Source organism: Emydura macquarii, unplaced genomic scaffold (assembly GCF_026122565.2).
Source record: "Emydura macquarii macquarii isolate MOO-44397 ecotype Brisbane River unplaced genomic scaffold, CSIRO-AGI_Emac_v2 contig_1477, whole genome shotgun sequence".
Classification (NCBI taxonomy): domain Eukaryota; kingdom Metazoa; phylum Chordata; order Testudines; family Chelidae; genus Emydura; species Emydura macquarii.
In genome coordinates this window covers 17616875-17630474 of record NW_027131614.1, presented here as the reverse complement: position 1 = coordinate 17630474, position 13600 = coordinate 17616875, and the positions used below count along the sequence as shown (strand labels likewise).

At 38.3% G+C, this 13600-nt stretch overlaps 1 protein-coding gene across 3 annotated transcripts in view; it reads right to left on the bottom strand.

Annotated features, from left to right (window-relative positions):
* Positions 1-1671: 1671 nt before the first annotated feature.
* TOX (thymocyte selection associated high mobility group box) overlaps positions 1672-13600 on the bottom strand; it is a 251738-nt gene continuing 239809 nt past the window's right edge. For all 3 annotated transcript variants that reach the window (XM_067553725.1, XM_067553727.1, XM_067553726.1), the window contains exons 8-9: positions 5398-5549; positions 1672-3892 (exon numbers count right to left, since the gene is read on the bottom strand). In XM_067553725.1, the coding sequence (XP_067409826.1) occupies positions 3856-3892; positions 5398-5549 (189 nt within the window). In that variant the 3' untranslated portion in view covers positions 1672-3855. The remainder of the gene's footprint in view (positions 3893-5397; positions 5550-13600) is intronic.

Below are 13600 nucleotides of genomic sequence, written 5' to 3'. Positions count from 1 at the left end.
GTGGCTAGTGTGTCTCCAGGATGTATTGGGTGATTGCAAGTGTTGAATTCCAAAGGTTTTCCTTTTGGTAGGTCTTCCATACCTTGGGGACAATCCAGCAGCGTTCTGACCTTATGGAGCTCATGTGTTACTATCATCTTGGTCAGGTCTGTTTTTGATGACAGCTGTTATTGTCTTTTACAAGTCATCAGAATGAAAATGGTTGTAAATTTGATTTAATGGAAGAAATTATCTTCCACAATGTCTATTATTTTGACACCAAAGTTGGATGCCTTTGCCATGTTTAAGTTATTTATCTTAGTTGTATTCTTTTAATTGATAGGTTTTTTTTATTTCTATATTCTTTGCTTATCATCGTCCTGAGAGCAGGTGTTTTACCAGCAGCAGCTTGGCTCTACACATATGCCTTAGCTGAGCAGTCTTGAGTTGGGGTAAGGGCTTCAACCTCATAGACTTCCATGGAGTTTCCACCTGCTACAAGGGCTGAGTTTGACCCTTGGCCTCTATCTTCTAGGCGCCTGCTGTTGACCCTGCATATCTGTTAATGTGCAGATGAGAAAAGTAGCAGGTAACTCCTTGCGGGTAGTAACCAGCCATTACTTTTTCTGAGATTAGTCATGAAAAACTGCCATTGCTGCTTCAAAGCTAGATCTTTCCTCTGGAACTAAGGCCATATGGGTGCAGGGATGTTACATCAATCCAGTCTGTTCACTCCAAGTGCAGTGATTTAACTATATTGAAGTGCTTAGTTGTTGGTTTAAGGTATGGTTTTAGTTAATCATTGCATCCACATAGCTCTGTGCTCTTTCGAATTAACTGCTCAGTATTTTGAGCAGCTTTCCCATGGTGCAGCGTTCCACCACTCAGCTCCATGATTTGTAATTTTTCTTGTGATGCATTGTGGAATGGACATCTACCAGAAACTATAGGAATTCTGGTACTGAGAGTTCATACTAACAAACTCCCATGATTCTTCTCCTGGCATCTATTAATTTATGATTCCTCTCCTGGCATCCACTAATCCATGTTCAGTCCCAGCTCTTCTCCAGATGGGATGAACACACAGCTCTCCAAAAAGGGCTATCTAGGCCAGAACTTCTGAAAAAGTCCACCTGAATGCATGCAGGGCATGGCTGCTCTGATAGGTATGTGACCTCACTACTACCTGGTATTGACAAAAGGAACTCCTGGCTGCCTGCCAGCATTTAAAACAGAGAAGTGACCCTGGAGCAGTAGAGGGAAGACAAGGACAAGCTGACCCACGTGTGAAGCGTTGCAACATGGGAGAGTAGTTGGAGCCAGAGGCAGACTAGTTCTGAGTGCGTACACGTGAACCTTAAAAAGAACACACTCATGACACAGTGGATTCACTCCTATTCCTAAGAGGATTACTTACTAGGATACTTTGGTTTAAAAACAGGTTGTGTGTGGACTCAAGGTGCTTTAAGATGAACTACATGTAGACAAGATAAATACTGCTGCTCTTTGTGAAGGCCAGACCCTACCATAGTTTCAGGCACAGAACTCCCACTGAAGTCAATGTGAATTAGTAATGTGCTTGAAGTTAATACTGGGCTTAACTGCTTTGCTGGCTTGGGGCCAGAGTGCTCAGCATGTTGTAGGTTCAAACTCTTAAAGACTAAGACCAAGTAGCAATGGTTTCATACAGAATAAGTATTTTATTCATGATGTATTTTTTATTTACATTAATTTTTGTTTGTATTTTGAATTCTATTTGGATATTTGTAATTAACAACTTTTACACCTTGTCTGCACAGCTGCTCTAAAAAGATTGAGGTAACACAGATCTTTCCCATAAAAGGAAAAAATCTGCCCATCAAAGTTAAAGCTGATTTTCCTATCCCCAGTAATTATCTTCTCATTTTAGAACTGATATGAGTGGAAAATGTAGTTTACTATAATATAATAAATAGAAGACATTGGGTAATTAGCAGTGCTGGTATATTTCTAAAGTACTAAACAGACAAACAATAAATTGTGAACTTAATCACGAATTCTTATACAGTTTCAAGACAGGAAAATTAGAGCTCTCAGCTAGAGTCATTTGAGTAATCACATCTGATCTGCATTATTTATTAGTTATTACATGCTCAAGTGATTCAGGTTGTACATTGCCTAAAATCATTCCAAAGCAAGCATACTGCATCTTTTGTTTTTTAAAAATGTTGACTGAATTACACAATGTATATTAGTCAGAATTGCTATTTTTATTTCACACAGGAAATACAAATCAGTGGTATTCTTCATCATCAATTGGACCAAGCATCCAGGCTGAACTCCTCCAGTAATATGTTTTCCTAGCTATCCCTGATTTAAAACTTTGAAAATGTTTTATTTTGGCTTTCTTATGCCTTATCCTACTGCCTTCTTACTCACCTAGCATTTTAGCAAGTATTTGTGATACCCTCCTCAGCTCAGAGCAAAGTTACTCATCTCTTATTACAAGACCGTTTGCATTCATGATAAAATGGCTGAAGCATGTTTGTTAACTTTTCCAGTTTATTTTTTTTATTTCATTTGACTGATTAACCAAAACTGACTGAGCTCCAAGAAGCATCATTTAGCAGACGGTGCCTTTTTTTTATTATTTAGCCTTGTTGGCTTATGTGTTTGTTTTGGGCAACACACTGTTACAATGCATTAAAAAGGGAAGTACTTAAAATATCTCCCCCCCCCCCCCCATTTTCCGCCAACCAAAGATATGCAGAAATAAGTGTTGGGTACTTTTAACTTCAGCCAGAAAAAGCAGGTTTGGCTTGATTCATGTCACTGAAAAACTAAATAAAGTATTCACATCAGTTGTGAATAATTTTTTGCTAGCAAAAGTTAACACAAAGAAACCTCTGTAAAATGCTAACAAATTTACTTACAAACACCTATATTTATTATTTCATAAATAGGCGCAACAGGTTCCATTAAAAAAAAAGATTAAATACAGACACAGTATGAAGAAACAATAATACATAGCCATATGTAAAGGTTATAATTTAGCTGTCTCCAATCTGTTTCTGCATCTAATAAAATATCAGGTAAGCATTTGGCAGTCTTATACATAAAAGGATTTAAATGATGTTAACTAACATTACACGTAAAGTGATTTTTAAAAAAAAAGCATTTTTAGGCAGTATAAAATAAATGTGTTTGCTCTTTCCCAAGACTAGGTTCACCCCCCTCCCCCTTTTTTATCTATTTAATGAGACAAAGCCAATATTTTTAATTAACATCATTTGGGAATGCTATTTTTTTCCAAATACTTTGAAAATATAGAACTATTAATCAGTTGTTTAAAAATGAAGTAAAAATATGAATGTTTGCCAATTTAACCCCTATTGTGAGCCAGTTTCAATTACAATTAGCTACAAAAACATTCACATTTTATACTCTAGGAGAGTGTAACATAGATGCTATTTACAAACTTGCTATGACTGCTACATTAAGCCATTTAAAAAGTCTTTAGTAGTTTCATATAAACACCCATTATGAAAACCAATGGAAAATCCAGGACTTTTTATCTACAGTTGCTAAGGCAGTTACTAGCGCAGCACTTCACAGCAAAAACCAACATAAAATCTGAATAGTCCAAATTTCCTTCAGGAAAGAAGAAAAGCAATGTCCGTTAAAGAATTTCTGAGAAAAACAAAAATTAAGAAAAAGAAAGAAAGAAGCAAGACTATTTTTTTTCCAGAGTGGGCGACCCACAAGCTCAAATAGTCCTAAGTGCTTAGCAACTTGTATTCTCTAATAAAATGCAGAACTGCCTTGACTGCATAAAGCAATCCATGATGAAAAGACTTCCCTGCAATCCTCAACGGAAAGAAGAGGTTTTCCAAATTTTCAGGTAAGGTACAGTGCTTTGTCCCTCTGCATGCCCCTGTTCAAAAAGAAATAGAGCAAACACTATTTTTAAACCAATCACATTTTTATTAGTTCTACCATCTCACAAGAAAGAAATATGTTAAATTTCATGCGTTGCTAGTTCGAGCCGCACCACTGAAGTACTGGCTGCACTGACATTACAAAAATACTAAAAATACTAACAGTCATTTGTACTTCCATAGCATGACTGGAGCATCTCAAAGTGCATTACCTATGTTACTGAATTACCTCCCAACACCCAGCGAGGTAGGGAAACACCATTTTTCAGGTAAGGAAACTGATGTGCAGAAAGATTAAGTGACTTCTCAAGATGACACAGGAAGGTTGTGGCAGAGCGAAGACCAGAACTATTGTTTCCTGGTTCCCAAGGGGGGCCTTCAGCCAAGGTTCTCTCTGCACAAGTTCTCCACCTTCTTTTACAGGAGTGTGTATGTTGTGAGGAGAGGATGTTAGCTGCCTCTGCTGTGGGGAGGCATGCCAGAGGCTGGGAAGGGGCAGGCTAGGGGTTCGGAGTATATTAGGCACAGCAACTACCCACTGAAGACTGGTGGGGAATCCATACAAAAGGTAAGATAGCTATTAGCAACATTCCTCCTTGAATTCCCACCCTCCTGCCCACCCACATGTAAAGGATTCCTGGAGTAGCCTGAGGAATCTGTCATCATGGCTACACTGGAGTTGTGCTGCATGGGATGTAGAAGAGAGGGTCTGAAGTGGCACCAGACCCATGGCAGAGGTATGGAACTTCTGTGCGGAGGACACTGCAGGTATGTCTACACAGCAAAGAAAAATCTGCGTCTGGCCCATGCCAGCTGACTGGGGCTGGTTTCATTGCTGTGTAGACTTCTGGGCTTGGGCTGGAGCCCAAGTTCTGGGTCCCTCCCATTCCACAGGGTCCTACAGCCCAGACCCAGAAGTCTACACAGCAATGAAACAGCCCATAGACTGAGAGCCACGAGCCTGAGTCAGTTGGCCTGGGCCAATCATAGGGTTTTCTTTGCTATGTAATCCCCAGAGATTCATTCTTTTATGTTCTATGGAGGTTCTTATACCATGCCCATCCCTGTAGTATCACAACATCATGGCACTTGTTCCACCGAGGGGGGGCAGTTCCACCCATGATGGAAGAATTTGTAAGAACATTTTATGAGGGGAGACTTGTGACTTTTCCCTCTTCGCACAGCCCTGGGCAAGATGGAGAGAATGATCTGGCCCTTTCCATCTTATCCTTTAATTATCAAATTGCAGTTCTTTGTCAAATTAAAGTTTTCCAGCTGTCAAATGCACTTATTTGTGATAAAGCAATAGCAATATTTAATAATGTATGTGCTGAGCACTTGCTTTCATAAAGTAATTCAGCTACTGAATAAATACAGCATGAACACAGATGCTCTTCTAAAAAATCAGTAGCAAAACAGGCAGCAGTGCTATTTCCCACCCCCGTCAGACATTGTGTCATAAAGGTTGCTCAACACAAGGTGGCATTCATTGGCTGCTTACCCATTACTGCAGTAGTCATTATTCCAGTCCACGCTCTGTGCTGGAGGATTTCTGCACCCTGAACGAACATACTCCATTGCTTGGGTAACAACTTGTGCAGCTGTAGATGTTGGGTTGATGATATTCTGATAATCAGGCTGAAGAGTAAATCCCTATAAGAAAAAGGAAGCCAATACAATGTACAATAAACCAAGCAACAGTTTAGGTGCAAAAACCTCTTTAAAGTAGCATGTGCATAGCAAAATGTCAGAGTTCTTTCCCTTGTATTTATACTCTGAATTGACAAACTTAAAATAGGCAGAATGTGTGTGGATGTTTTTTATTTAAAAAAAAAACATTTTCCTTGATTTTGGAAACAAAAAAAAACAAAACAAAACATACCAAATTGTTAGATAACACACAATTATAATGTGGAACTAAGAGGCATGGAACAGAAACAATTTAAAGCTAAGAGGACAACTCAATCAATCTGAGGGGAAAAAAGTCTGTTTGCTCCTTAGAGCTTGAATTTCGATTAAACCTAAGGATACACTAGTAGTTAATTCCCAGAATATGCAACAGAATCTTTTTGAAGAATGCAGGCAGCAGGTGGCTGAGTGTTTTATTAGACTACACCTATTCACATATTGTTCTCTAAACCCTTCTTCTTCATTCAGTCACAAAGGGACCATCTGCTTCTTCTTTTATTTGTACTTCTTTCTCAACTAAACAAAAATGCAACCAAAGCTTTTTAATAGTTGTTGGACTAATGTAGTGAAAGCTGTTTGAAACCAAGGAAGGAGAAAACAAATGAAAGATGGAAAGAAATGTATATTTTTTTAAAAAATGAAATATTTAGTCATTGAGAAGTGATAATGATTTTTGGCATATTCTTTCAATAATTAGCAAGTTTAAATACTGTCTTTCAAAACTAGCAGAGTTGTTAGAATTTCAAGGGCACCGAGTATTGATTTAATATATCAAGTTGATCCTAAAAATAAAGAATGTTTTAGTAAGGTTTAGTAAGATTAGAGTACTTCACAGTTTAGTACATACGAATGCAGTATTATACCAACCAAAGGTTGCTGGAAAAAAATGAAGCCTAAACTCAGTGCTGGGGCAAGCAGATATAATTCCCATTGAAGTCAATAGTAGATGCACCTGCTAAACCAAAGGCTGAATTTGATCTAACATATTTAATTTGAAAATCTACTCTTTCTGGCTAGAGTTCATATCTGGTATACTTGTGACTAAATGCATGACTTTTCAGTTTTAGTTTTTAGTTTAAGTGGTTTGTATGTGATTGCTTTATATACACTTTGTAGTAGGAGAGGTTGCTGGGGAGAATTATTTTCTGTTTCTGATTTAATATATGAGCCATGTTGTCTTTAGAAAAAAATTTTTTTTTAGTTTCTGTTAGGCCCCTAGGAATGAGCCTCCTTTAAAAACAAAATGTCACTTCCCTCTTCACTCCATGGACTCCCCATTTCTCAATGCATTATATTCAACTTTCATAGTCTTACCTTCAAAACCCTTTAGAGCTTTGTTCCTCCTATTTATCTGCTGTTGTATCTTATCCCATCCCCCATCATTCTACCAAAAATGCTAGCATTGATCACCAACTTATCCACTTCTCCTATAACCTTCTTCACAACTTCTTCCACACTGCCTCCTAAGCATAGCATGCCCCCTCCATGAATTCATTCGTAAGGTCAGTACCCTTCTCTCTTTCAAATCCTTCCACTTCTTTGAGGGATGCCTACAAGAAATTGGCTAACTAATGGTGGTTTGGTTGAGAGATAATGGGGTATACTTGATGTGTAACATATGTATGGTTGTGGACAAAATATATATACATTTTTATTGTTGCTCTTTCCCCACGCTGTGTATCTTGCTTGTTTTCTTAGCCCTGATCCTGCAAGCCAAACTGTACGGGCCAACCCCCATTGTGTTGTGGAGCTCCACTGGAGCCTTAGGCTGAAAGCTCTTCAGCTGTATGGACTCTGTCTTCCTGGATGTGAATGGTGTTCGTTTAGTCTAGGCACTACTGGAATATAAATAATGCTTCATAATAAGTGGGCTACAGTCTGTGATCTTTAATTGAGCAAAACTCCCATTAACTTTGATCAGAGTTTTGCTTGATTAAAGACCATAGAATTGGGTCTTGTAATATTATTATCATAATTTGTATATAAAATGCTAGTCTTGGGACCATTTCTAAATCAGTTTCAAGAGGAAACTAGCGAAAAGAGCATTTTCTCAGGCATTTAGAATTACCTTTGTACCTTGGGGATACATGCCCCTGAGTGATATTACCAGTCTTTCTGAAGCAAACATATACACAAGACCATCTGATAGCGCTGGTAGCTGTAGCCAGCTGTTTTAGAGACGCATGGAGCTGAACAGGCTCAGAGAGTCAAGTACACTTTCTAGTTAAGACAGATGGCTCCTCAAGGTCCAAGGAAGAGAACACCAATATAACACCATATACACTTTGGATAGACTAAGGATGAATATAGATCTTCAGAGTGGGAAGATTTTTCGGTGCCTAAGGCACTGGCCTGGTACTAATTGGGCTCTAATTCCAGGTTCTGCCCCAGAGCTCCTGTGTGACCATGGACAAGTCACTTTGGCTCCAGTCCAGTAAAGTTTGTGCACATGAATAGTCTGACAGAGTTGCTACTATTTGTGCTAACATGTAAGCATATGCTTAAGTGCTTTGCTGGATCAGAGCCTTAATCTCGCTATGCCTCAGTTCTCCCATCTGTAGAACAGGGGCAATGATTCTTTCCTTTCAGCAGCCTTTGTCTGTCATATCTATACAGGGCTTCACTGAAGTTATCTGCTCTCCTCAGATTAACTCTTCTCACATCAGCCTACCACAGGTGAATGTGCTCACACCGTAAAACAACACTCAAATTGGACAGAGTGTTTGGATTTCAGCACAGAGTCTCCAATGAAATTCTGTCTTCAGCATGAGCAGCACTTGAGCTTTGAACCACATCCTTTGATGGGTCAGCTAGCTCAAGTTTAAAGCCCCACTTAACTCGAGCTAGAGAATTTTGTGTATGGACACGAGCTGGGTTAAATTATACCGCGAGTTAACACTGCAGTGAAGACAATCCTTTAAATTGTAAATTCTTCAGGGCAAGGACTGTCTCTTACTCTGTATGTACAGCACCTGGCACAATGGGGCACAGGTCTTGACTGAGGCTTTGTGGGGCTACTATAATACAAATGATAATTTACATTGTTGAACACATATATACCAAAACAAATATAATGTAAGAATTCAAGAACTACTCAGAATGAAGGGCTAATAAATTATGATCATATCCGAAATGTAAAAAAATAATTATTTCAGCCTTTTCATGTAAAGCAAGAACACTAGAAATATATATCTGTATAATGTAGGAAGACAGCCTCATATTAGGCTTGTAGTAAATATCTGCATTTTTTATGTGAATCCTTAACATACAATGATGAAATAAAAAGTGTTCAGAAAATGAGTGCTTAGAGGTCTAATTAAACAATGCTGAATGTTTTGCATTGTAATGCTCAAGAGAAAATTACCAACTGTTTTGCAACATGCCTAGAATTTTAAATTTCATTTTCTTGTGCCAGATTGAAATAAAAATAGGGAACTTGATAAAGATTAATTTGGTGTCAGAAGGGACATTTGCTCTTTAATTAGATTTCTGTAGCCCTAGCAGTTTTGTTGTGCCACTATAGCAAGTCCTAAAAAGCCTGCAGCAGAACTAAACAGTGATCCTCATCTCCACACTTTACTGGGAACTAATTTCATTTCCTGCCTGTCTGGAGAGGTATTTTCAACAGGCATCAATGTTTTTGTCTTCACAACTGATTTATTCATCAATCTCAATGTGATTTTTTTAAACCTTTAAATTACATCCAAATCCTAAAGCATCTGTTTATTACACAAGGAAATTGAAAATCTGTCTGTGTGATATCATACAAAGATTTTTCCTTAAGGTTATAAAGGAAGTTGACAGATATTAATGATTTTTTTTTCTCTTGACCTCATTCGAAGACATAGTGTAACAAAAAGGGGAAGAAATCTGGACAAATACAGCAGGCCCATGAGTTTACTTTATAAAATATATACTAGAACAAATGAGACTATTATTTCTGGCAGGCTATGCAATCACATTGAAGTATACATTTACTTTCTAAAAAAAAAAAAACCCAATAACCAAAGGTATACGGAAATGAGCCGTTATTTAAAAAAACTTCCACAGTATACATTAATCTTCTGTCTTTTTTCTATACGCACTATACAGATTCCTGCATCCATGGGTATTAGATATTAAGAGCCTTGTTTTAGCAAGCCCTGCATGTGCACAAAGGTGGGAGAGAGGTCATAAAGTCCTTCCTCCACTTTTGTGCCCCACTGCAGGGCCAGTTACCCTCAGTAGCAGAAGGAGAAGAGGAAACCAGGTGCTATGCTGGAGTCAGTCCAGTAGCAGTGCTAGGCTAGTGGGGGCAAGGAGTAGCTGGGGAAGTACAAGACTATGTCCTCATCCTTCTCTGCACAAGCCAACAGAGTTCAGCAAATTGAGAGTAGGGAGTTAATAGGAGGGAGCACCAATGTGTATTGAGGGAGAGAAGGGGTGAATACCCTTTCAAAGGGCAAACGGGCTCTTACTTAATCCTGAACCTCAGAGGAATTTTCGTTGATTCAGCCAGAATTTTTCACCGTGCCCAAGTGAAGCCAATGGTTTAAAGCTGATAGCTGATAGTGATAAGATACAAGTAATTCTACTGATTATGGGCCAAATGTTGCTGTCCTAAATCAGTGAAAATTCCTATTAGCTTCAGTGAGAGTTTTACTTGTGTAAAGACTGCAGAATTTGCTCCAGTAGGCCACATTCTGTCCTTAGAATTGGCAGTCTCAGAAGAGATGCTGATATTAAGTAATACTGTGAGCAAAGGTGCCCTCCACAGGTACATTAAATTTTACCATAAACTACTAAGCTCCAATTAATGCAGCTCTTATTCTAGAAACCTCTGCATTAGGTCTCTCATAAAGCAAAACATGTGACCTTCAGGAAACAGGGTCACACAGAGTTAAAAGATGAAATGCTGCATGTACTGCTCTCCCAAAAATACAATTTTACATCCAGCTTGAGTAGTACAAGTTACAACGGACCCAGAAAGAGTAACTTGACTTTCTCATTCCTTTTTGATGTGCAACTACTAGAGAGATGTGCAGATGTATGTCTGTGCCAGCTGAAATAATAACAAAATGTAAAAAGCCTATATGATCACGATATGATAGTGATAAATCAGCATTTCTATAAAAGGAAAGTCATGCCTCTCTAATCTACTAGAATGCTTTGAGTATGTCAACAGCAGATAAAGAAGAATCTGTTAAATAATGTATTTGAACTTTGAATAAACCTTTGACAAAGTACCTCACCAGAAAGTATAAAGAAACTCTGGTAAGAAGTCATGGGGTGAGAAGTAAAGCACTGTCAAAGAACAGAAGCTAAGAGTAGATGGTCAATTTCCATATGGCAAAAGGTTATCAAAGGAGTACCCCCAGGATCTGCAGTAGGGCTAGTGTTGTTTAATATATTTATTAATAATCTGGAATAAAGAAGTGAAGTCTGAAGTGGTCTACTTTGCAGATGACAACAATTATTTAGGTTAGTCAAGACTAGAAAAGACTGTGAAGAACTTCTAAAAGATCTATCAGTGCTAGATATATGGGCAATGTGACGATAGATGAAATTCATCTTGACCTGTGCAAGTTACAAGACACCGGAAGGGATCATTTGAATTACTCATACACACTAATGGATTCTAAATTAACTGTAACCACTCAGGGGAAAAAAAGCTGATCATCCTTAAGGACAGTTGAATGTAAACACATACTCACTGTTCAGTATTGTGACCAACAAAGCAAACAAAATGTTAAGATGTATAAAGATTGGGATAGACTATACTGAAAATATTATAGTCATTCTGTACATCAATGGAATGGTCTCACCTAGTTGACTGTGTTCAATTCAAGTCACCACATCTCAACTATGATATAGCAGAAATAGAAGGCGTTAGGGAAGGGTAATAAAAATAATCAGGGTCAATAAAACAGCTCTGTATGAGGACAATATGAAAAGACTGGGACTCTTTAGTTCAGAGTGGAGATGAATAAAAGGAGGTATAAAAATAATGGATGATATACAGAAGTTAACTCAGGCAGTCCTATTGATACGCTCATAGTACTAGAATGAGAGACCCTTCAACAAACCTCAAATATAAAAAATTAAAAATTGATAAAGGATTTTATTTTTTCAAAACAAACCTATAGAACTCTTTTGTACAAGATATCATTGCAACTAAGAGTTTAGTATAAATAAAAAAAATTGACATTTTTATATGGATAATGAAAGCGCTCACAGTTGTATTAGGTAGGATAAAAAAATTAAGCATATCATCTTTTAGTGTTTCATGTTATAAGTCAACCACTAAAACTAGGAGGTTTGGAAAATACTTCCCTTTTGGGCAGGTAATTCCACAATATTCCACTATGAGATTACGCTCAAGTTTCTCATAAGCATCTATTTCTAGTGATTGTCAGAAACAAGGTAGTAGACTGGATACCACTGGTCTGATCTGGGATGACAATCCTTATGTTTCTAGTACAACTACAGATCTACAATTCTTAATGGTACATTTTGCTCATTTTTTTAAAAAAATTGTACTTTTAGATTAATTTAAAATTGTTTTAAAAGAATAAAATTTGTAAATATAGTAAATAAATCCTGTAATAAAACTAATAAATTTAGCATTCTGTATGACAAGTTGTAAATCTGTTCTTAAAAATGTACTTAAACATATAAACAAATATTAAACAAACATTACAAAATAAAGTCCATTGTATAGACTTTACGGAGTCTCAGGCAGTTTGTAGCCTTCCAATAGAAAGTGGCACCATGAGATGTAGGTACCCCATCCTACACATGCTTCATGATATTTAGATAGGAAATGTAGCCATTTCCCTAAAACCAGCAGTGCAGCCTTTCAACAGGTAATAAGTACCTGTCACCATGAATGAAACTCAGTAATCTCTCTGAAAATACATGTTAGCAATAAGGGCCTGCAGCAGATCTAGTCTCTAGGCAACCTATGTGTGCAGTTGGCTGCCTGATTGGCTACACCACTGGACTAGCTGGAAGGGCTGGTAGACTGGCTCTTAAACCAGCAAGCTGCAGCAGCTCACTGGCTGCTCAATGCTCACGCCCACCACTGTAACTACTCCTGTTTCAGAGAGCAAGCCCACCAGGACCCTCCGGGCCACTCAGAGCTCTGTCTGCCCCAGCCAAGATCCTCCACAAATACCGTGACTTCGTTGATGTTTTTGACAAGGGAAAGGAAGACATCTTGCCCCCACATCAAAGATATGACTCTCCAAATGACCTCTAACCTGGAGTTGAGATCCATTAAGTCAGATGTATGCCAGAACTTCAGACCCTTTGCATATATTTGCAGGAGAACCTACAGGAGGGTTTTCACCCATGTATCCACATTTCCAGCAAGTGTCCCAATCTTTTTTGCCAAGCAGCTGGACTGCTCATTGTGGCCTTGTATCAATTATGGGACCCCCAACAGTGACCATATGAAACCTCCCCCAGCTGGCTGCTGCTCCTTATCAGCAAACTCGGACTGGCTACGTGCAGCTCACATTTTCATTAAGCTAGATCTGTGTAGATGTATCACCTGGTGCTTGTGCACAAGGGAGATGAATGGAAGACTGCCTTTAATACTCGATATGGTCACTATGAATATCTGGTCATGCCATTCAGCTCATGCAATTATCCAGTAACCTTTCAACACTTTATGAACAATATCTTTCAGGATATGCTGAACCAATCTATCATTATCTACCTTGATGACACTCTTTTCTTCTGAGGACCAAGCTCTTCAGGACCAGCACAAGGGTGGCGTTCTTGAAAAAACTATGCCAGAATCATCTATATATCAAGTTGGAGAAATGTGTGTCTGACTGAGACATCCCTGAATTTCTCAGGCATATTATCTCACCTAATGGACTGACAATGGAACCAAGTGGTGGCCATCATGGAGTGGACATCACTGAAGAATGCACATGGAATCCAATACTTCTTGGTTTTTGCTAATTTCTACAGATGATTTATTCCCAGATTATCTGCTTTGGCTGTCCTTTCATAGCCCTACTGTG